Source organism: Mauremys mutica, chromosome 8 (assembly GCF_020497125.1).
Source record: "Mauremys mutica isolate MM-2020 ecotype Southern chromosome 8, ASM2049712v1, whole genome shotgun sequence".
NCBI lineage: Eukaryota > Metazoa > Chordata > Testudines > Geoemydidae > Mauremys > Mauremys mutica.
In genome coordinates, this window is record NC_059079.1 from 53,647,785 (window position 1) to 53,670,901 (window position 23,117).

The 23,117-nt window shown below is 45.9% G+C and overlaps 1 protein-coding gene across 3 annotated transcripts in view; it reads right to left on the reverse strand.

The window, feature by feature from the left end:
* Positions 1-23,117, reverse strand: part of LOC123375428 (maestro heat-like repeat-containing protein family member 2B) — a 47,339-nt gene that overhangs the window by 14,520 nt on the left and 9,702 nt on the right. For all 3 annotated transcript variants that reach the window (XM_045026294.1, XM_045026293.1, XR_006581446.1), the window contains exons 11-26: positions 22,911-22,937; positions 22,463-22,585; positions 21,970-22,049; positions 21,118-21,253; positions 20,854-20,949; positions 19,855-19,959; positions 14,572-14,695; positions 12,734-12,846; positions 11,789-11,941; positions 9,669-9,823; positions 8,119-8,281; positions 7,475-7,668; positions 4,265-4,402; positions 3,945-4,056; positions 2,086-2,232; positions 258-440 (exon numbers count right to left, since the gene is read on the reverse strand). In XM_045026294.1, the coding sequence (XP_044882229.1) occupies positions 258-440; positions 2,086-2,232; positions 3,945-4,056; positions 4,265-4,402; positions 7,475-7,668; positions 8,119-8,281; positions 9,669-9,823; positions 11,789-11,941; positions 12,734-12,846; positions 14,572-14,695; positions 19,855-19,959; positions 20,854-20,949; positions 21,118-21,253; positions 21,970-22,049; positions 22,463-22,585; positions 22,911-22,937 (2,049 nt within the window). The remainder of the gene's footprint in view (positions 1-257; positions 441-2,085; positions 2,233-3,944; positions 4,057-4,264; positions 4,403-7,474; positions 7,669-8,118; positions 8,282-9,668; positions 9,824-11,788; positions 11,942-12,733; positions 12,847-14,571; positions 14,696-19,854; positions 19,960-20,853; positions 20,950-21,117; positions 21,254-21,969; positions 22,050-22,462; positions 22,586-22,910; positions 22,938-23,117) is intronic.

Here is a 23,117-nt window from a genome sequence, read left to right on the forward strand (position 1 = left end):
GCTACCTAATCTAGTATTCAGACTTTCTTTGAGGTTCTCAGTGGCAATCAAGAAGAACAGAAGGGTGAGACTGTGGGAGCAGGGATGTCACCCCCATCCTCCTAATGTTCTCCTCCTCCATAAAACACCTCCCTTCCCTGGGGCCTAAAATCTCTGCACTCTGACATGAGCAATGCCCAGGGAGTCCACATCACACATCGTAAATCGAGTATAATCAAGATCGGTTGAACTGGAGTTGGAGAGTTCTGTTCACATACATTGTCAAAGTAGGTCTGGATCTGTTCGGTGAGGTTTTTGAAGGAAGAACCAATGTCCTTCTCTTTCAGCTCCTTCAGGACTTTGGCCAGTGCTTTCATGCTCTCACCAATCACTTCAGAACTGAAAACGTCATGTAAGGTCCCGATCAGTATGTCCAGAAGAAACTTCTTGTATTTTTTCACCTGTACAAACATACGACATTAAAGAACACTTATCACTGATCACACTTCTAAGAAGTTTTCTTTAGCAGTTATGAAGCTGTGGGAATTTCATCAACCCTCTCTCCCTCCAGAGACCTATAGCTATATTTCAGACCAGGTGCTAGCTACAATGAGCCAAACTCGGTGCCATAATACACCTGCGTAATCCTATTATTAGATTTCTAGTTACTTAGATTCCAAGGCCAAAAGGGATCATTGTGATTTATCCAGTCTGACCTCCTGCATAACATAGAACTTCTCCGAAATAGTCTCTGAACTAGAGTATGTCGGAGAAAAACTCAGTTCTCGCTTTTTGTTTGGGTGCAGCAAAACCAAATACTTTATTATTTCTCCAGTAATTACAATGGAGGGAGAGAGTGCCATAGGACACAGGGTCACCCCAGTCCCGGACAGGTCTCTCAACTGGTAAACAATTACAGCAAGCTTTATACCTTAGTTACAGACAATTTCTAGCAATAATACAGACGGTAAAAAGCAACAAATACATTTTGTTTATACATAAGCTTTTCTGCTATCTTATTTGTCTCACTCCTAAGAAAAAGCAAGACTGCATATTCGGTTATCTGAATTGCAAGGTCGTAATAACTTTTCACACAGTTCACTCTGTCTCACATTATCTTGCTTCTACAAATCTCACATCATTAGGGTCACAGCTAGCCTAACTCATGCTAACTAACGGACATGCATTAAGATCCCTTCAAATCCTTGTTAATTATTTCCTGGCTTCCACAAGTATATCTTCTAGAAAAACATCCAATCTTGATTTTAAAATTGCTAGTGACTGAAAATCCACCACAACTTTTGGTAAATTGTTCCAATGGTTAATTAAAATTTCTATTAAAAATGTATGCCTTATTACCAGTCTGAATTAATCTAGCTTCCTTTTTCTCCATTGAATCTTGTTATACCATTGTTTGCTAATGTGAAGAACCCATTATCAAAATTTGTTCCCCATGTGAGTAGCTATAGACTGTCCTCAAGTCACTCCTTAACCTTCTCTTCGTAAAGCTAAATAGATTGAGCTCCTTGAGTCTATCACTAAAGGTATATTTTCCAATCCTTTGATAATTCTTGTGACTCTTCTCTGAATCCTCTCTAATTTATCAGCATCCTTCTTGAATTGTGGACACCTGATCTGGACACAGCATTCCAGCAGCGCTCACATAAGTGCCGTATTCAGAGGGAAAATAACTTCTTTACTCTTCTTCAAGATTCCTCTGTTTATGCCTCCAAGGATTATTTCAGTCCTTTTGGCCACAACTTCGCATTGGGAGCTTATGTTCAACTGATTATCTGCCATGGCTCAAGTTTTTTCTCAGCATCATTGTTTCCTGGGATAGAGTCTCCCGTCCTGTAAGTATGGCCTGCATTTTTTGTTCCTAGATGTATACGTTTACATATGGTTACATTAAAGTGCACATTGTTTACTTATGCCCAGTTTACCAAAGGATCCAGCTTGCTCTGTATTGACTGCAAAAAGGTTACTAGGGTATGGGAGAGAGCAGAATTTGGCCTAGTGCATTGTGTGCAGCCTCTGTAAACTCTGAACAGTTATTTCCCTTGGTTTCTCTAGTTATGTTGCATCCTATTCAGTATTCTCTCATACCTTCACAGGCGCCCCATCGACAATATTTCCCAGGCCTCTTACAGCCATCTGACGGACAATGCTGTTCCTATCCTGTGACCTTTCTTCCAAGATGCGCAAGACACTCTTAAGCAACTTCTTCTCCCTGAGCATGGGATCACTCATTAGCTGAAATAAAATCAACATGTCCATTAGCCCCAATATGATCCTTAAGATTGGGAACAGAATTTGAGCCGACATGGAATACACTAAAAACAACAAGGAGTCCTCCTATAGCCACAGTCTTGTGGATACAGACTAATATGGCTATCCCTCTGATACGTGGCACATAACACACTGTAACTTTATCATTCCACACAAATGAGAAATGTTTTAAAAACATGCAGCTTTCCTTTTGGGCACTATAATAGGGATCCAGTCATCTCTTGAGAGCCTCTTAGTGGCTGGGTCTGGTACCACAGTCCTTTTCTCACCCCTGGTGCACCCTGCCCGCTGACCTCAGTGAGTCTTCTGTGGCTCAGGCCTCTGGCTAAGTCCCAAAGTCCAAATGAACCCCTTCTGGGCTAGTCAAGAACAGTCCCATTGCCCTCACTAGGGTCTCCAGCCCCAACTCTGGGTCCTTGAAATTCTGCCCTTTGTTCAAGCTCTCCGTAAGCATTGTCCCCTTCCTGGGGCTTATGCCACTGTAAGTGGTAGGGGAACCAGGGCCTGCCCATAACTCTGAGTTCCAAACCATGGACCCTGTAAACAGTAGTTAGGCACCGCTTGATTTCAGTTCATCGTTGCTTTTTCCTACTGGCCACTTTTAGCTTCACCCTCACCTCAAGGTTCAAGTTCTTAAGGACTCTCTTCCTGCAAACCCAACTTAAGCAAATGCTGCCAGAATCAAACTCTGGCAATCCCCTGAATTTCTGTGGCCAGAGAGCAGCACCCTTTCTTGCCCCTCCAGTTCCTGGCAGGAACTGACCTGCTAAGGCCCTGCAGCTCCTTTTAGCTGAGCTTGATGGGCTCTGATTGGCTGCTTTCATGAGGCCTCTCTAGACAGACCCAGATTTGTGGCTCTTTTCCTGGGGCAGGGGGCAGTAGGACCATGGGGCCTCTTGTAAGGAGTCTCAAAGCCCAGGAACAGCCCATCCCAGGCACAGATCGATTGTTTTCCTTAGAACCAGATGAGCCCCAAAGATAGTTACTTAGCGTAAGTGGGAAATATGATGCAGATGTTAGAGGAGGGCTGTAGAAAGGGAGGATGGTCCAGCAGTTAACACACTTGCCTAGGACTTAGGAGACCCAGGTTCAATTTCCTGCTCCCTCAAAGACTTCCTGGGTGACCTTGGGCAAATCACTTAGCCCTTCTGTGCATCAGCTCCCTGCCTGTAAAATAGGAATAATAGTGCTTCCCTACCTCCCAGGAGTGTTGTGGGGATACATACATAAATGAGTTTTGAGGTACTCAGATACAATAGTCATGCGAACCTACGATAGTTGTGAATGTATTTGTATGTTGCTTGTTTTATAGTATTAGGACACTAGGTTCATTCCGAAGATCTGCTGAGTGAAACCAAAATCAGGAGCTGTTGGTTAGTATCAGCACTGGGACTTGGCAGAAGAGGTCCAGTACTTCAAACTCTGTCTGTATCTCTCTCAGCCAGCACCTGTGGTTGTGTAGCTAGTATAGGCAATGACAGCAATACAAATATCAGCGAGAGAATGACTCCGAAAGGTAGAATGAAGTTCCTTGTCAGGTTTCCATATAAAGGGGGACCCAGTCTACTATCTAAAATGACAGTTACTCCTATGAACTGAACTGTACAACTCCCTAAAAGAAAGGCAAACAGACAGTGTCTAATGGTGAAACTGCTCTTCGGAGCCCTGTGTCTTACCTGGGCAAGGAAAGCTGTGCCGGTGACTCGGAAGTTTTCCATTGGGGAATTCACCCAGGGGAGGAGGCTCTGGATGATCTCAGGTGTTATTAGTCCAAATCTTAGCAGAACTCTGGAAGGCAAAAGAAACCGCTTATGGGGTCGATTGCACACTTCAAAAGCTCAGCTGCTCTGAGCAGACAGCTCTGATATCTATGGGTGGGAGCTTTGTGTTTCCACCCAGGGCACCCCCCACAAAGCTATAAACTGGAGGTTCCCTCTCAGCCACTCTATTTGCTACTGATTCCCAAGGATAAAATCATGCCTCTTAGATCTCTTACCTCACCAGCAGACACACTCCCTCATGGTGAGTCTGGGGGTTTTCAAGCAGAATCCATGTTTTCTGCATCCTGAGCACTCTCACCAGTCTCTCATTCCCAACTTTGAAAAGCACAGATTCTAACGCTTGGACAGAAAACCTGGGGAAAGAGAGGCACAGAACTGCAGCAATCGGTAGGAAGGTGCAGCCTGAACAGAGTCAGGAAGCCCAGGTTACTTGTCAGGTCTGCTGTTCATCGACAGTTCATCCACTGGCAATATCCTGGACACCAGTGTCCCTGGAAGGACTTGATGCCAGGAGGTAAGTTTCTGTCTCATACATCTCATATAACTAGTTTTGCTAGGGACAAAATTTTGAAGTCATTTTTCACTTTCTGCAAGGAGTACGGGCACTAGCAGAGTACAAGGATATAGAAAAGATACATGATCAGGACCCAAAAACTGGGGGGCATAGAATGTGGTGATCACTAGTGGATATTTTGGGGTCGTATCTCCAGATATGATGTGACAGAGTGCTGAGGGTTTGCACTTGAGTCAGCACTCTGGTCACTATTAGTACTAATTCAGTTCCTTACAGAAAGCCTAATTGGACAGAGGTGTAGCTGATTACGAGGTCAGATTGGGGATAGTGAGTCATGGAACCAATCATTCCATTAACAGGGAAACTGTATAAAAGGACATGGGCAGGAGCCCTTTGAGGGGAACAGACAGAGAAAGAAACTTGGGTGACCAGATATCCTGATATTTGGGGCTTTATCTTATACAGGTGCCTATTACCACCCACCCCCGTCCTGATTTTTCACCCTTGCTGTCTGGTCACCCAAAGAGAAACAGAAAGACAAAAAGCTGGGAGAGCCTGACAAAGTGAGCTCTCTGAGTGGAAACACCTTCCCCCCATTTTGGAGAAGAGTTTAGAAAGTTGAGATACAAGATAAAGGTGCTATGTATTGGTAGGGGGATTAAATAGACTACACGTTGGTGTTTACAAGCAAGAAAGTCTCAACGTGGTCTGTGTTCGTAGAAGATGTGGGGGTGCAACACCCCTCTCTGTCACAGCTGGGGGCTCATCAGGGATTTCCCTGTTATCTATACAAATGGAGAGCCTGCTGGAGAAGCCGGGGTAGAGGTCTGGCAGTCCAGGTGATGGAGGGAACACACTGAAATGGGTGGTGAAGCAGCAAGGAGAAGTCTAGAACAGGGGTTCTCAACCTTTCTGTTTCTGAGCCTCCTGTCACCTCAACAAGCTATAAATACTCCATGGCCCACTCCCAGGCCTCTGCCCTGCCAGGCATCAGAGTTTGGGGCTCCTGGCTCTAGATTTTAACTCCACAGGGTGCAGGGGCTCGGGGCTTTAGTGCAGGTGCTGGGCCTCAGGGCTCCAGCCTGGCTGGGCTCAGAGCTTCAGCTTTCTGCCCTAAGCCCCAGCTAGTCTACTGCCAGCCCTGCTTGGCGGAACCCCTAAAACCGGCCCGGTTGAGAACTGCTGGTGTAGAAGACCCCACAGACCTTCCAAGAATCCCACCAGGCAGAAAAACAGCCTTTGCTTGCCTGGTAGGTTTAACAGCAAAAGAGCCTTCAGGAATTTATACGGGAGCAAGCCCAGGTCTGGCAACAACTCCTCCAAAGTCTAGCAAGTCCTGTGACAGGAAATGGAAACCAGGCACAGGAGATCAGACTCTGTAAAATGGGACCTGCGAACAACCCTGATCTGGTTTTGGTTACTCTTAAAGGAGCAGCGGTGAGACCTCACAAGGACAGAACAATGTGGGCCTTTCGACTGATACCCCATTTAACCGGGGAAGCACATATATGGCTCTTAGTGATTAGCAGGCAAGAGATTAGGACATGATTAAGGCAGCCATGCTGGACGAGGTGGGGCCTGTCCACAGAAAAGTACTGCCAGAAATGGAGAGTTGAAAGATGGATTGAGGGATTAGGCCTCTGTGCATTTGCATAGAAATTGAAAGATTGGGCCACTCACTGGTAAGGCCACATACTCAAACTGTGGGGGAGATCATGGACTGCATGATTCTGGAAGTTTCTTCAGAGTTTCCCTGAGCATACCTGAGTATAGGTTACGTGGTACCAGCCAGTTAATCTCGACCCCGCAGTTAAAGTTACAGAAGAATTTGCAGAGTCGGACATTCCCAGAGTGAGTCAGTGGTTTAAGGGGCTAAAAGATCACTAAAAGATTGCCATATGAGTCTCAAATAAAAGCTCATGTCACCAATATCATTGTGAAACACATCTACAGATGCTGTGTAAAGAGCCATGTCTATGCATTGAAAATTACAATCTTATGATCTGTATCTAGGGACTAGTCACCAGGAAAGGTGAAAAAATGGTTTTCTTTAAGGCAAGAAATGATTCTCCATCTGTTTGTTTACACGTAAATTAAGCATGTAGGGCTCACATTCAGTTCAGAAGGACTGTGAGAACTTCAAAGAAAGAAAAGTAACAGGAAGGAGACAGGGGGTGGGGACCCAATTTTGGGGTACACCTCAAAGGTTTGCTCTAGTATATTTGGGGGACAAAGAAGACACCCTGGCATCTTTCACTTAGGAAGTAGATGGACAGCGAGACGGACAGCGGGGTCGCTATCAGGCTTGGTTGAGAACGTTGGGTGAGAAACATCTTTAGACAGGAGGTTAACCTGTTGGTTAAGTTTAGTCTCTAGGAGCATGTTATGATTTCATTTGACATGTAACCATTTTTTGCTTGCATTCTTTCTCACTGTCACTGGAAATTCTGTTCTTTGACCATCTCTGTTCTTGTTTGCCCTATAAATATATCTAAGTGCTGTGTGTTTTGCACTATAGAGTATAAGTAATAAAGTATAAAGTATAGAGTCTAAAGTACAAGAAGTAAACTGGTGTGTACTGTTCCATTGGGAACAGCAGGCCTGGTAATTCTGTGGGTGTTCAGTGGATAAAGGTCTGCACACTATACGGAATGGTCAGAAGACTCGGGGGTTGGTGTGTGCCTATCACTAACCTGTACAAAGAGACTGGGGTCTGAGGAGGCCTGGATGGCAGTGCTTGTTTTGCCAGAGCCTGGTCATTTTAGGGAACTGACCCACAGCAGACACAGACAAGACTTCCTCACTCTAAGGACAGGCAATGGTAAGGTGCCTCATAACCCTGGAAATTCCTGGGGAGTGTCACACAACTCTATTGGAATTCTCTTTGTTTCTCTCCCTTCCTTCTAATTACCGGCAAAGGTTGCCCTCAGTATGTTGTTGGTCATTTTGGAATAGGCTCTGGCTTCTTATCCTTGGCAAAGGCATCTTTTGTCCTGAGGTTCGGCTGACCTGCTGCAGGAGAACAGGAAACAACTCTGGGAGCAGCTCCTGCACAGCTTTGCTCGACTGCAGTGCTGACACCACCTCAAAGATGGCACATGTTGCCTGAAAGGAGAGCATGGTAAAAAATGAGATCTCTTCCCAACACCATCACACCCTCTCTCCCCTTCTGATATCTGCTGTACTGAATTTTCACTTCTGCCAGGAACTTGAATGACTGCGAGCAACTCCCTTAACTCATGGCTCAGTTTCCCACATCTGTAAAAATGTGTATGACCTACCAAGGCATGTTGTGAGTCCTAAGGAATATTTGCAAAGCACTGTGAGAAACCTGGTTCAAAGACTCTCTAATTGCCAGATGTTATTAAGTAAATCAGCCACGTACTCTAAAACTGCCGTATTTGTTCCACAGACAGCAGAGCTGGACTCAGGGAAACAGTACATTAGAGGAGAAGTGCCCACACAGCAATATTCTACCACACTTCTAGCTTTCCAGCAGCAGGATTGTCACAGGGCAGAGGAAAGCCTGAAAGGAGTGTCTGTCATCTGACTTACTGAGAGAGGTTCAGCAGCTGCCAAATGCCTGTCAGTTTCAGTCTCTGAGGTGATGCTGCCTTCTTGGCTTGTTGAAGTCTTTATTTTTTCTATTAGGACCCATAGGACTTGAGTGGCAAGCAAGGGGTCTCCCCCCAGAGATCTCCACAGTTCAGTGGTGTCACTGCAATTTAATAGAAGTTACATGTGACACCTGGACACTTTTGTGGCTCAGACTGAATGTGTCCTATTTAAGTAAAGACCAACTTTTCTCCTTGCCTATGACGAGAAAGTTAGGAGTACTGTCCTCCTCTAACGCGCCTCTTGTTTAAATATTGAGTTTCCAGTTACAAAACTAGGTTAAGTGACCTAGTCTTACTGCAGCCTAACCATTAATACTAGACTTCCGAAGGACAGGACACAGGGCGCCAACCTCAGTTCCTGTTTTCCCACTTCCCAGGAAATATGGACTCATGAGCATGTGGCTCCCAAAGATCCAGGGTTTGGAAGGCAAGTTGATGAAAGAAAAGCCACATTCCTACTAACTGGACATACAATTATGAGAACGAATATTCATGGCCATCCTAGGTCCCCTTCACAAAGGGTGTCCCGACCCTCTGTTTGCCAGAAGCTGGGCCTGGGCAAGAAGGGATGGATCATTTGACATTTACCTGCTCTGTTCATTCCCTCTGGGGCATGTGGCACTGGCCACTGTCGGAAGACAGGATACTGGGCTAGATGGATCTTTGGTCTGACCCACTATGGCCGTTCTTATCGTCTTAGATTCCAGCACTGATAACTGAGTTATCAGTTAGGAATCTTTAAATGAAATGATGGATCTGCTTCCAGTCCAGTTTTAAGTCCCAAGGACGGCAACTCTATTCTAGCAGCCAAACCCTCACTGATACCAAGCGGCGGTCTGATGACAATATTGGCCCTATTCTTTGTAATCAGCCAGGGATTGGACTTGAAGCTGTCATGCTACCAGGAAATCAACAGTCACTGCTAATTTCCCAAGTGAGGTCAATTCAGGTGTCTAGAGAGCCAGGCCGGTTCCAGGCACCAGCCCAGCAAGTAGCTGCTTGGGGCGGCCAATGGTGAGGGGCGGCATGTCTGGGTCTTCGGCAGCAATTCGGTGGCTGGTCCCTCACTCCTTCTCGGAGCAAAGGACCAGCCGCCGAATTGCTGCCGAAGACACCGGCGGTGGTAGAGCTGCAGATAGTGATCGCAGCTTGTTTCTTTTCCCTTTTTTGCTGCTTGGGGCAGCAAAAGCCCTCTAGCAGGGCTGGCTCCAGAAGTAGATGTTTCCAACAATACACTCCAGTTATACCAGTAAAGTTAGGTCTTTAGGATGTCAAAGCAGTTATGACTTAATGGAAACAGAATGACACTTAATTTCTCTCCACACCCCACCTTAACATGCTCTGGGACCTTCCTGGAGAAAGACCCAGGCTATTAACCATCAGGAATTATCCCAAAATGTCTGCTGCTTAAATAAAGCCCTACATCTCCCAGTAAAGCTGTGGGATCCATGTTTTACCAAGATGAATGCAATAGGTAGCGGTATATACCTGTCCATCGGCAGATGGTTGCTGAGTAGGCTGGAGATCACTGCCTCTAGGTGATGGTGAGCCAGAATAGACACTGCCTCCAGCAGGAATTGCCTCAAGCTGCTCTCCTGGATAGTAGCCATGTGGCTATATATTATATCCAGAATAGCTGGCACCTGGAAGGAACAAAACCAGAAAGAAATGTCCCTTTTTCTTTCTCTCCATTCATTCTACAGAATCAAAACCTTTCTTTAGACATTTGCTGCTTTTTTAGAAATTCCTCAAGAAACAAACGTTCAAATATGTCTGTGTAACTTTAACCCACAACAATTGCCCACACTTGGCTGTAAAAATTAACACTGACACACACATATACAGCGAAACCCCACTATAACGCGATGATCGGGGTCCAAAAAATTGGATCACGCTAAATGCGGGGTCGCGGTATAGCGGGGTCTACCATTTCAAGCTGGTCAGTTTCAAGCCAGTCGATTTCTCTTGGGCAGAAAACTACTTTCATTTGCGAACTGCCCACAGCAGTAACTGAAAGGGTGGAGCTCCAGCAGCGAGGGCTCTCAGCCATGCAGGGAGAGAGGGAAACACTTGGGGAGAGCAGGGGAGACGTGCAAGGGGCAGAGGAAGAGAGAAAAGCAGCTGTGGAGAGAGTGGCTCTTCTCACCAAAAGGGTAAGTGGGGGCAGGTGGGAAGAGGCAGTGGGGAAGGCACATTCCATTTTTTGCTTTTTTTCCCCCTTCGGGGGCGTTCCAGCCTCTCTCCCTTCACAAAGCCTCTCCCTCTTTGTTTTTTTTTTCTCTTTCGCGCTTCCGCGGCACTCCAGCCGCTTTCGCGGCGCTCCAGCCGCTTTTTTTTTTTTTGGCCTGGGGCGGCTGGAGCCACCTTACAATCACATTATAGCCGAATTCGCGTTATTGCGGGGCGCATTATAGCGGGGTCAGGGGCGGCTCTAGCCATTTCGCCACCCCAAGCATGGTGGCACGCAGCGGGGGGCGCTCTGCCGGTTGCTGGTCCCGTAGCTCCGGTGGACCTCCCGCAGGCGACTGGCGGAGCGCCCCCCGTGGCGTGCCGCCCCAAGCACACGCTTTGCGTGCTGGGGCCTGGAGCCGCCCCTGAGCGGGGTTCCCTGTACCTACCAGGTAATTGAATGTGGTGGTGCCCAGCTATGCATTAAATAAACCAGCTGGCATGCACAAAAGAAGGCTTTGCTTGCCCAGATTTTGCAGGTGTGATTTAAGCAGCCAAATGCAACCATTTGCCTCGAAGGATGCACAGTTCATAAACAACCACAAGCACAAAATATGCAAGTGCTTTAAACACAGTGTGCAAATGCCTGGGACTATGAACAGGTGACGACCTCTCAAATTCATTCCTAGCCCTTCACATCTTCAAAACACTGTGCAAACGTGGCAGTTCTGCTACGAGGGTTCCCTGTCCTGAGGCCTTTCACCAGCCTTGATAGAAGATTTGTGGAGTGCTCCTTTCATCTAGCCCTAACGCACTGGGCTCCAGAATAAGGCATATAAATAGTGGATCCCAAAGACACTAGAGTTTTCTCCCTCCCTCCTTCTATTCTTAAAGGGTACGTCTACACACCAAAAAAATCCCACAGCAGTGAGTTTCAGAGCTCAGGTCAACCCGGGCCTGAGGGGCTTGCACTATGTGGCTAAAAGTGTAGCTGTTCCTGCTCGGGCTGCAGCCCAGGCTCTGAAACCTGGCAAGAGGGTGGGTCTCAGAGCCCAGGCTCCAGACTCACTGGGAATGACTACAGGGCTATCTTTATCCAGGTAGCCCTTAGCCATAGGCCTCCTAAGAACTGGATGCCTCCAAGTGCCAGTCATTCTGTCTTCTTGTCTTTTCCCCAGAGTCTGTTTTTTCAAGCCTTTCTTGGCTGAATACTGTGGTAACAAGCCAGACAAATAAATAACCAACCATCTTCCTTTTCCCTTGGATTCTCTCTGTCTACTGCTATTGATTCTGCCATTGCCTAGTTTAGGGTGGGAACAGAGATGGAATCGACTATGTCTGACGGGGAGAAACAGCAAGATTTTTGTTCATTACACATGAGGGCAAAGATCTAAAAGCCTCGAGTTTAGGCAGAGAACCTCTCCAGTTTCCCGTTTTACCTGGTCCAGCATGGCATCTCCACACTCCTTAAGGATGATCTTCATCCACAGTCCAGCTGCCATGGCACAGGTGGGGCTGGCAGACAGCATACCATCCACTGTGGCCTCAATAAAGGCTGTGGCCTGTTCTGGGGGAAAGTACTCACTAACAACCTGGGAACAAATCCAAAACAGGAGAGACTGCAATGATGTTTGGCTCCAGCACTTGTGAAAATGGAGGCCTAATATCTCTATGGAAAAAGATCTATGCATCAGCAAATTGCATCCGACGAAGTGGGTATTCACCCACGAAAGCTCATGCTCCAATACGTCTGTAAGTCTATAAGGTGCCACAGGACTCTTTGCTGCTTTTACAGATCCAGACTAACACGGCTACCCCTCTGATTAATTAACAATTTGTTAATTAGCCTCATGTCCAGCTAGCCATTTGGGATTAAAATTCTCTCCATAGTCTATATACTACATTTTTGTATTCTACATTAATGAGATCAGGTTCGAGGCAAAGCTTCTGTTGCACAGTTAGCACAACGTTGTACTGGATATGCAGGAGGTAAGTTTCCAGTTTGTATTCTCTTAGATACACTGCATCTTTTTACAACATATACAATGAAGTCCAGAGAGGCATGCACACAAATATAGCTTAAGGCAAACCCACAAGGTGACGGAATGAAGACTGGATGGGTTCTCAGCTTGATGTTCCTCTAACACAGTTTTTTCTCATGAATGGCGCATCTGCATGCGGATTTTCATGCACGTGCAACATTCTGTGGAATCTGGTTTTTACATGGCATTCATAGCACATATCTATGAAAAGCTGGTTACTGGCAATGAATGCCCCACGCCCACAGCTTGCTCCAAGTACGGAAAGGCATCATGAAAGCGTAAATATAAAATGATGGGTGCCTGGTCACTAGAACATCCGCACAAGTTTTTTGAGTCAGTTACCTTGGCCATTTTGGAAGATGCCTGAAACAAAGCCTCAGGGTCTGGAGCTGTTGTTAGTTCGTCACAGAGACATCTCAGCTCCTCCACCGCTGACCCCAGGTTCATGGGCTGGCCTGGAGTGGAGAAAAGGAGAAAAAGTACTGTAACGACTAATGAAACTGAACCTCTACTGCATGGACATTCATACAGAAGGATCCATGTGCTAGGCTGTTATTAGTACAGTGTAAAATCTTGGCCCCATCAAAATCAATGGCAAAACTCCTGTTGACTATAATGGAGTCGGGATTACACCCTAAATGTTTGAAAGTTAACAGTAGTGGTATGTTATTGTGACTGATACAGGATTGAACAAGCACCGTATTCAGCTTGGAGCAGCTTTCTGGGTGTGCCTAGTTTCAGTAGCGTCTCTGCTCTCAGTATTTACATCTAATCTCATATTCAAGTACAACTCATGCAGGTAGATGTGAGGTTCCAATGCAGAGGTGAATCCCTCCACCAAACTCTCAAGATGGGGCTGGACAAAACCTTTGGCAGGAAACCCAGGCTCATCCGTCACTTCTAAACAATGCTGGGATTTCTATGTTGTACACTCAAACACTGGAGTCTCTTATTCTGTTTCTGAATCACCAACACTGTTTTTTAGGACTGATTAATAATAATTAGAAATAGGGTGACCAGATGTCCCGATTTTATCGGGACAGTCCCGATGTTGGGGTCTTTTTCTTATATAGACTCATATTACCCCCCACCCCCGTCCTGCATGAGTTTCACATTTGCTGTCTGGTCACCCTAATTGGAAATGGCCTTAAATGATAACCAAGATCTATCCCATTAGGTGAAAAGAACATCCTACTCCAGGGGTCGGCAACCTTTCAGAAGTGCTGTGCCGAGTCTTCATTTATTCACTCAAATTTAAGGTTTTGCGTGCCAGTAAGACATTTTAACGTTTTGAGAAGGTCTCTTTCTATAAGTCTATAATATATAACTAAACTGTTGTTGTATGTAAAGTAAATAAGGCTTTTAAAATGTTTAAGAAGCTTCATTTAAAATTAAATTAAAATGCACAGCCCCCCGGACTGGTGGCCAGGACCTGGGCAGTGTGAGTGCCACTGAAAATCAGCTTGAGTGCCGCCTTCGACACCTGTGCCATAGATTGCCTACCACGTCCCACTCTTCACAAAGGGGAAAATGGCCTACACTTACTCCAATAGCTTTGAACGCTCATGACAGAGGGCTGCTGCAAGAACTTTTTGTTTAAAGAATTAGTCCAGGAAACCCCTCCAGTACAGCCAGTGGCAGGTAAAGAGAAAATGTTTAGTACCAAGGGCTTGTCTACATGGAGATAGTCAAGAAAGCTAATCCAAATTCATTTTCAAACTGCATTAGTTAAACTTCATTAAACACCTCTGGGGACACACTTATTTAGAATTAAAGGGGCCTTTTTCAGGTTAGTTTAATTCATGTAATTCACTAAAATTAAGAAGGGCCATTTTAATTCAGAATCAGAGCATCCACATGTGTTTAATGCCACTTTAAAATTTACACCTTTAGTTCATTTGGATTAACTCTCCTCAGTGTCCCTGTGTAGAGAAGCCCTAAGGAACTGAGCAGTTATCTACCTGGTGCAGACCATTTATTATTTGTACAGTTCCCAGAAGTGTGCCATGCTCTTTACACATCATAATCATCTCTTCTAATGAGCTATTTACAAGATGCCCACCACTCTGTTATCTAAGTGCCAACAGACAGGACAGAAAGAACTAGATAGGCAGAAAAATGGACATTACAACAGTGAAAGAAGGTGAACAATTACTTATACCTGCTAATGGTCTCCTCACCTTGTATACAGAGAAGGCAGCTGATACAGTCAACCACCCACTGACGAGACGTGGCCAGTGAATCACAGCTGTATGGTGCTATTGCTCCAATCAGAGATCCAAACTGATTAAAAGTTTCCTGAGTCTAATTAAAAAAGAATGAAGAATGAACGTTCTCCAGCTGTACTAGACTTCACTTGCCATCTTTATTGTTGATACCAGTCAGCTCTGTGTTTTTGGGGAACCAGGGCACAGTATCTAGCTTGTGTGACTCATGAAGGACACCCACATCCTCCATCTTTGTTTGAACCAAAACCGATCAGAGAAAAGGCTTGCAGAGAACAATGAAGGGTTTGGGGAGACACACCTAGACCCCTCCTGACAAGGGTGACAAGATTAAGACATCTCCATTTGCATACAGAATGAAGATCAGAGACAACTCCCCTAGCCTCAACTGCATGAAAGATGGAATAGGGATTAGCATAAAGAATGAAGAACAGAGAACCGCACCAAACTCTGGGACCAGAAAAGCAGGGACGCATTGAATCATGGGAATCCCTGCTCCAGATGCTAATGAACCTACGCCTGCACACACTCAGCTCAGCAATTATCACACCAATTCTAGTAATAAATCTTTGACTCATATCCCAAAATACTGAAGCAGCCTAGTTGCCTTGTGAGCTCCCTGGAAGAAAACAACACCCATAGCCAAGAGTGATCAGCTCCGATTGTCTAGCCTAAAGAAAACCCTTGAGCTATCAGTTTACCCATAAACAAATCTAGTGTTCTCCCTTGAACCATTGTATTTTCTCTACAAAACCCCTACCTATGCCCAGGTAAGGGTTCTCATGTATAGGCCCAAACTCTGCATCAGTTCCCCCGGGATTCCATCTCCTGACTGATCGTGCTGGGGGCTCTGCCTGTCTCCAGCACTCAGGACCCTGAGCTACCACCATCACCTGGGAACCCCGACCAATTCAAGCCTCATGGAGTGGGTGGGATCCATCTCTCTCTCTCTCTCTCTTCTTTCCTACCTCAGGTATCAACCTTTAAAATGTAGCTGTTATGTTTGTTTAGCCCTCCTGGTGTGGTTATCACTATGATTCATCAATAACTGTTATGGTTCAGCTGGTTGCTTTTCTCTCTCGCTCTGAATTTTACTCTTTTGTGTTTTAGCTTCCCCCATTTACTCTGCAGCGACGCTTCTTGTACCTAAGCTAAAGATCCCTATAGTGCCCCAAAATACTGTGGGGTTTGCTCATCAAGTGGGTTACTACCAGTACAATTGTAATGAGAAAGTGTGATAGGAATGTGTTAAACTTGGGGCACATAAGTGGGGGGGAGCAGCTGAAAGTGCTGCTGAACCCAGCCTATTGAGACCAGGGGCGCATAAGGGTACCAGCTTGACAGTGCTGCTTAACCCAGCCCACTGAACACAGGGACATATGAGGGGATCAGCTGGGGACTGCTGATTGACTTGCTGTGCTAGTATGTGCGCGCATGTTCGTCTAGTTCTAGTTATTAGCCCTGGGGAACCTAGTCCTGCAGGAAAGCTCCATTGGGAGGGGACTTGTGGAAGGAAGGAGTAGAACACACAAGTGACATAAGCAACACATTAATAGAATTACAGAACCGCCCCTCCCCCGCACAGAAGAGTGACCCTAATTAATGAGCCTCCCCAAAGTAACGGGCACGTCTGTTAACATTGTGCCTCTGATTCCTGTACTGAACTGGGTAACGCACATTGGAAAATATAATTCCAATTGTACATACAAACAGATGGGGTCTAAATTAGCTGTTATCTCTCAAAGAAGAGACCTCAGGGTCATTGTGTACAGTTCTCTGAAAGCATCTGCTCCACATGCCGTCAAAAACGCTAACAACATGTTAGGAACCATTAGGAAGGGGATTGATAATAAGGCAGTAAATATCATTATGCCACTATAGAAATCTACAGTACCCCCACACCTTGAATACTGCGTGCAGTTTTGCTCATCTCATCTCAAAAAAGATATGTTAGAATTGGAAGAAATACAGAGAAGTGTAACAAAAATTATTAGGCACATGGGACAACTTCTCGTGCAAGGAGAGATTAAAAAGATAGGGACTTTTCAGCTAGGAAAAGAGACGACTAAGAGGGAATATGATAGAGATCTATCAAATCATGACTGGTGTAGAGAAAGTCAATAAGGAAGTGTTATTTAGCCCTTCACATAACACAGGAACAAGGGGTCACCCAATGAAATTAATAGGCAGCAGGTTTAAAACAAAAAAAGGAAGCATTTCTTCACACAATGCAGTCAACCTGTGGAACTCATCGCCAGGGAGATGTTGTGAAGGCCAAAAGTATAACTTATGTGATAGACCCAGGCCAGGTGGGTACAGCAGACTAGCAGAAGGCAGATATACTGGCCCCTGGATTAACAGTTTTCTGTTCCCTGACTGACCAGAGCAGGGGCTGCTCCAGGCTAATGAGAACACCTGACTCTAATTAACCTGTAAAGAGTCAGGTGAGGCCATTCAGTTAATGTGACCACCTGACTCTAATTAAGGCCCTGCTGTTACTATGAAAAGGGCTCACTCCAGTCAGGCAGAGGAGCCAGGGGAGAGGAAGTGCAGCTGAAGGGCCGGTTACTGAAGACACCCTCAGACCATCGTTAAAGGAGCCCTAAGGTAAGGGTGAAGAAGGAAGAAGCAGGAGAGCTGTGGGGAAGTGGCCCAGGGAAATGTAGCAACTCTGGCAGTGAAAGGTTGGCTGCCAACAACTGCTACCATTAGGGTCCATGGGCTGGAACCCGGAGTAGAGGGCGGGCCAGGGTTCCCAACAACCCACCACTACAGGAACAGCTCCTGGAAGGGGAAGTCAGGTCCCTGTCAGGACAGGAGGCTGAACAGAGACTGTGGGAGTTCTCTCACCAACCTCCTTGCAACCTATGATGAAAAGGGCTCAGTAGACTGTAACCCTGGCCCTAGAGAGAGAAGGGCTACGTGGAGGGTCACAGTGAGCCACTGAGGGTAGCATAAACCACCTAGAAGCGCAGGACCCACGGGAGCAAGGTCAGAGCTCTGCCACACTGGGTTCAAAAAAGAATTAGATGAGTTCACGGAGGATAGGTCCATCTCTGGCTACTAGCTAACATGGTCAGGGATGCAACCCCATGATCTGGATGTCTCTAAACCTCTGACTGCCAGACGCTGGGGCTGGGACTGTCCAACAGGGGATGGTTCATTTGACAATTGCCTTGCTCTGTTCATTCCCTCTGATGCATCTGGCACCCACCACTGTCAGAAGACAGGATACTGGGCTAGATGAACCATTCTTCTGGGGGATCCAGGATAGCCACTCTTATGGTTTATGTTCTTAGCTGATTACATAGAAATTCAGCTTTAGCATCCTGGGAGCATAAGAACCAAGAATGCATTTGTGACACTGGCAGACCAGTCAACCTGTGTATGACCCCTAATAACTTAACAAGAGGCACTTCTACTGTATTAAGACAGTTCACTTGCATGTGAATTTCAAAGAGATGTATTAGACTAGCAATCATCAACTCATTCAAAAATGAACAAAGGATGCTAAGTGTATTTGTCTGTGATTATCTATTCCCAGGTTAGAAGTTTCACAATGTAACTAAATTAGCCTGTAGATGCTAATTCCCTTTCATGGCTTAATTGCCTTAATTATGTGTGCAAGGTCTTCAGTTAACCTTAAAATCAAAGATGTAAGACACTTCAGGAAACCAATCATTTCTACATTATCTTCAGCTTAACTATCATCTGTGTTATAATGGAAGAACAGCTAATTACCTTATGTGAATGAATGTAACTAGTTTACTGTGTATGCACAGGAAATAGAAGATTATCTTCAAAGCAAAGTACAAGAGGCCATCTGCATTGGGGGAAGGTCCTTCTGTGACAATTTCTGTGAGGTAGGCTTGTCAGCCTGGTAGAATAGCTATAAAAGAGAAGGCTCGGGCCTGATCCTATCATCTCTAGTCTGCTTAAACGTTGAACAGGGACAGTGTAAGCCATAGGACAGAGATCTTCCAAATGATTATTTGGAAGAACCTGGAAAATGCCTGGAAAAACTAACAGACTTTACATCTAAGATGCCTTTGGATTCTGATCTGTTGGGATGATTCCAGAGAGACTTTTACAAAGCAGCAGTTTATTCCATCTAGTTTACTGTGTATGCACAGGAAATAGAAGATTATCTTCAAAGCAAAGTACAAGAGGCCATCTGCATTGGGGGAAGGTCCTTCTGTGACAATTTCTGTGAGGTAGGCTTGTCAGCCTGGTAGAATAGCTATAAAAGAGAAGGCTCGGGCCTGATCCTATCATCTCTAGTCTGCTTAAACGTTGAACAGGGACAGTGTAAGCCATAGGACAGAGATCTTCCAAATGATTATTTGGAAGAACCTGGAAAATGCCTGGAAAAACTAACAGACTTTACATCTAAGCTGCCTTTGGATTCTGATCTGTTGGGATGATTCCAGAGAGACTTTTACAAACCAGCAGTTTATTCCATCACTGTTGTGATCCTGAACTATGAACATTGAAAGTCACTTGTCTGCATATTGATCTTTTAACCATTTGTAACTCTCTTCTTTCTTTTAACAATAAATCTTAGATTTAGTTATTAAGGATTGGCTGACAGAGTGATATTTGGGGAAGACCTGAGATTCACATTGACCTGGGGATAAACATCTGGTCCTTTATGATCAGTGAACCCCACATATGGTGAATCAGGTTTCCAGTAACCCCTCACTATATTAGACATAGAATATCAGGGTTGGAAAGGACCTCAGGAGGTATCTAGTCCAACCCCTGGCTCAAAGCAGGACCAATCCCCAGACAGATTTTTACCCCAGTTCCCTAAATGGCATCCTCAAGTATTGAACTTACAATCTTCGTTTAGCAGGCCAATGCTCAAACCACTGAGCTATCCCTCCCGCCTCTTCCAAGACATGGATGTTTACATGGGAGCCAAGGTCTGGAATGCCAAAAGGGGACCGTGTTTGGCATCTTGTTAACTAGGGTGGAAGCTCTTTTGTTGTTGACTTGGTGAATCTAAGGATAGAATAAGCCATCAGCTTGGGGGTTGTCTCCCTCTACTTCTTGCAGTCTGCCCGCAGTGTGGTCACAGCAATGTTGTGTAAACCTCTCTCTTACGGAAGCAGAGGGATGTTAGTCACCTTGAGATCCTAGCTGCTGTCCTGGAAGAGTTTTTCATGCATTTGCGTTGAGTGTCAGATCTGATGTAAGCAGGGAAGTCAGCTCAAGGAAGAGTACAGCTATACTCACTGTGCTATGAACTGTCTCTCGATAGGCAGTCAGCAGCTGGATGCTGGCCTGCAAGGCCCTTTCTCTCTCCCACTCCTTCCCTGAACTGATCCATGTCCTTAGGAGCTGTTGGTAGAGCAGGGGAAAGGACAGAGTTAGTACCAGAAAATCCCTCCTAAAAGTTCCTCTTAAACAGGTTTAATTGTCACTAAAATCCCTCTCCAAAGCATCTGACCTCCATGTAGCAAAGGAATTACATGTCTAATGGAAGAGCCCCTTAGATATACAAGTCCCAGGGACCAGATTCACCTCTGGTGTACTGTAGCTCCACTGAAGCCAAAGGAGTTACATGAGAGATGAATCTGGGCCCGTGTATGTGATGTCTGCTGTAGACTGTCTGATGGGATCTGTCTAGCACATTGCATGCTGTTTGATTTCTGCTGCTGTGGTCTGTTTCCTGGGCAACTTCTCCCACATTGAGTGGCAAAATGACAGAGAGGAGCATTTCTTTTTATTAATTTGAATAAGAGCAGAGAAGTCTCCCCAGCCGAGCTCCTTTTTTAACTTCACTTTTATACTGAAGGTGCATCAAACTCCCCACCCCTCAGCTCTTCACGATATTCTGTTCATGTCTGAGGAACAGGAAGTCTGCTCTGAATGAGTTTCCATACACAGGGCTTAACTCAATATTCATGAATTCCTCTTAGAAGAAGTGATCAGTTTCAACTGGTTCTCTTGGATTTGGCTACTGCAGTGGTGATTTTCTTGCCGCTCCAAGTAGTGTCAACGACATTGTAAGAACTTGGTCCCAATCCAGCCCTGGCATAAAATGGCATAGCTTCCGTGGATTTCAATGGGGCACATGCCCGCTTATCCCAGGAAGAATTTGGTACTTTCTCCCTAAAATTCACTCCGTTGTGGAAAATTCCTCCACAACTGAAGCTTGACCCCCTAAATCTCTGACTCTTCCCTGCTGTAACACAAGAAACAATCTCCTCCACGGTTCAATGGTCTACTCACATCAAACATTTCCTGGAACCAGTCTGCGGTTGGTGCTTCCTCCAGCAATGTCTCCATTAGCTTGCCAAGGGCTTCCATGGACCTCACGTAGAGTGACTGAAACCAGAAGAGAAGGAGTGAGGCTCAGCACAGATCATTTGTGTGTGTGGGCCGGGGAAAGCTAACCATAACCTTGCCAGGGAGGCCATGTGTGACTGCCATCACCCAGTGCCTGCTGGGCAGAAATACAGTGGATGGTGCCAGAGGAGAATTGTCGTCACGTACTTGTATAGGCACAGCATCCTTTGCTGTCTCGCCTTCCTCTTTCATCATCTCCAAGGGAGGAAGGGGAAATAAACTTCTGAAGCACTGATCAAGGAGCGCACGGTTTTCCTCCATGGTCAGAGATGGTTTGAGCTTGCTGGCAGAAGAAAGATAGAGAGAAAAGTCATGCATTGGACTCAGTTCCACCTTCAAGTAAAAGAAACGGGTCTAATGACTAGAGATTGTCCCAATCTAGAACCCCAAATGCGAACAACCCTTCACTTTGCACCTCTCAAGTACTGGCTCATCTAGAAGTAAAGCTAAAACGTCAAGTCCCCTTTTTAGAGAAACCAACAAGCTTCCTTCCCCCCTGCCACCTCCCTCCCCATCTGAACTCTGCTCCATTGTACTGCATGCCCCACAACCTCCAATCTTGTCTCTTTCGAGCACAAACCCCCAAATGGACACATTCAAATCCTTAAGAACTAAAGTCCTGCTGGTGAGCAGCATGTGAGCCACAGGGCCACCTAGAGGATTCAGGGGGCCTGGGGTCTTTGGCGACGGGGAATTGCCGCCGAAGACCCAGCACTTCAGCGGTGGGTCCCAGGGCGGAAGGACCCCCCATCGCCAAATTGCCGCCAAAGACCCGGAGCGGAAGAAACTCCGGGGGCCTGGGCCCCGTGGGAGTTTTGCAGGGCCCCCAGAGTGAAGGACCCCGCTCCACGGGCCCTGAAAATTGCCCCTCTTGCCCCCCCCCGGGAGGCCCTGGTGAGCCAAACCCTGCAGGCATTAAACTGCTCCCTACCTGACACTCATGAATTAACAAATAAGAAGGCATCACAGTGCCAGGAAATATGGCAGAAAATAGCCTACCTCAGATGTATAATGGCAAGAATCGCCTGGTAGCGAACTGGAGATGCCAGGGAATCCAGTGGTTCCTGTTTAATGAAGTCCTGAAATGCATGAATAGGGACACCAAAAATGGGAAATGGATTTGAAAGGCAGAGAGGCCTTCCTCTCACACCCTGAAACAGGGCCATATGCCAGACCTGGAATAAACAGACACTGTGCCCAGCAGGCTCTCTGCCTCAGAAATGGACCGTAGGGCCATCTGCAGGCTATACAGAGGACAGAAAGAGAACTCACAGGACACAAGCCATTCCTTCCAGTTACAGCCCACAATATGTCAGCATCCCTGCCAAGCTCAGAGGGGACCCAGCATTCTGGGTGCCATGCAGGTAGCTCATGAGACCGCAGTAGTACAGTCACAGCCAATGGATAAAATATCATCTCCCTGGAAAACCAGTCTCATTACATTACAACAAACTCTCTTGTACTTCAGTCCTCAAAGCTCCTAATCACTCACCAGCATGTAGCCAAGGAGCTCCAGTTTGTACGAGAATTCGAACTCCTGGGAGTCTTTGGTCTCCAAGATGGCACAGCTAATATCCATGACATTGTGGATGAGGGTTAATTTTAGGTTCATGTCCTACATAATCCAGAAGGAGAAACAAGAGGATGTGGATGAGAAACTGAAAGAAGAACCAGAGTCCAGACGATAAAGATCAGGAATTAAATCTAGCCTCAGAGAAGGAGAGAGGTGTCCCCAGACCCCAGAAGGTAGTGGACTCTGGCTCTGCACCCACCTCAGAAGAAGAGAAAACCCAGGTTCATCAAATAAATCCAGGTCCACTTACACCAGAGCAGCCAGGACTCCTGCTTGATGTAGCAAGGAAACCAAGCTCTGTGCAATTTAAACAAGCAACTTGTGTATAGAGAACGCAAAAGCTGACAGCAGATTATTTAGAATGTACCTTGTTCGCAACAGTGATGCCCAGCACCTGAAAAACGAAATGCAAAACAGCTATTAGCAATGTAGATAGTCCCACATTACACACAACCTCAAAATGTCCTGGCTGGTGACTATGGAGCAGAGAGAAATCACTATTGTTAAATCTTCCAAAAGGCAGGAAATGTATCCAGAGCGGGTGTGTTCCAGAGGTCAATATCAGGGGCCATCC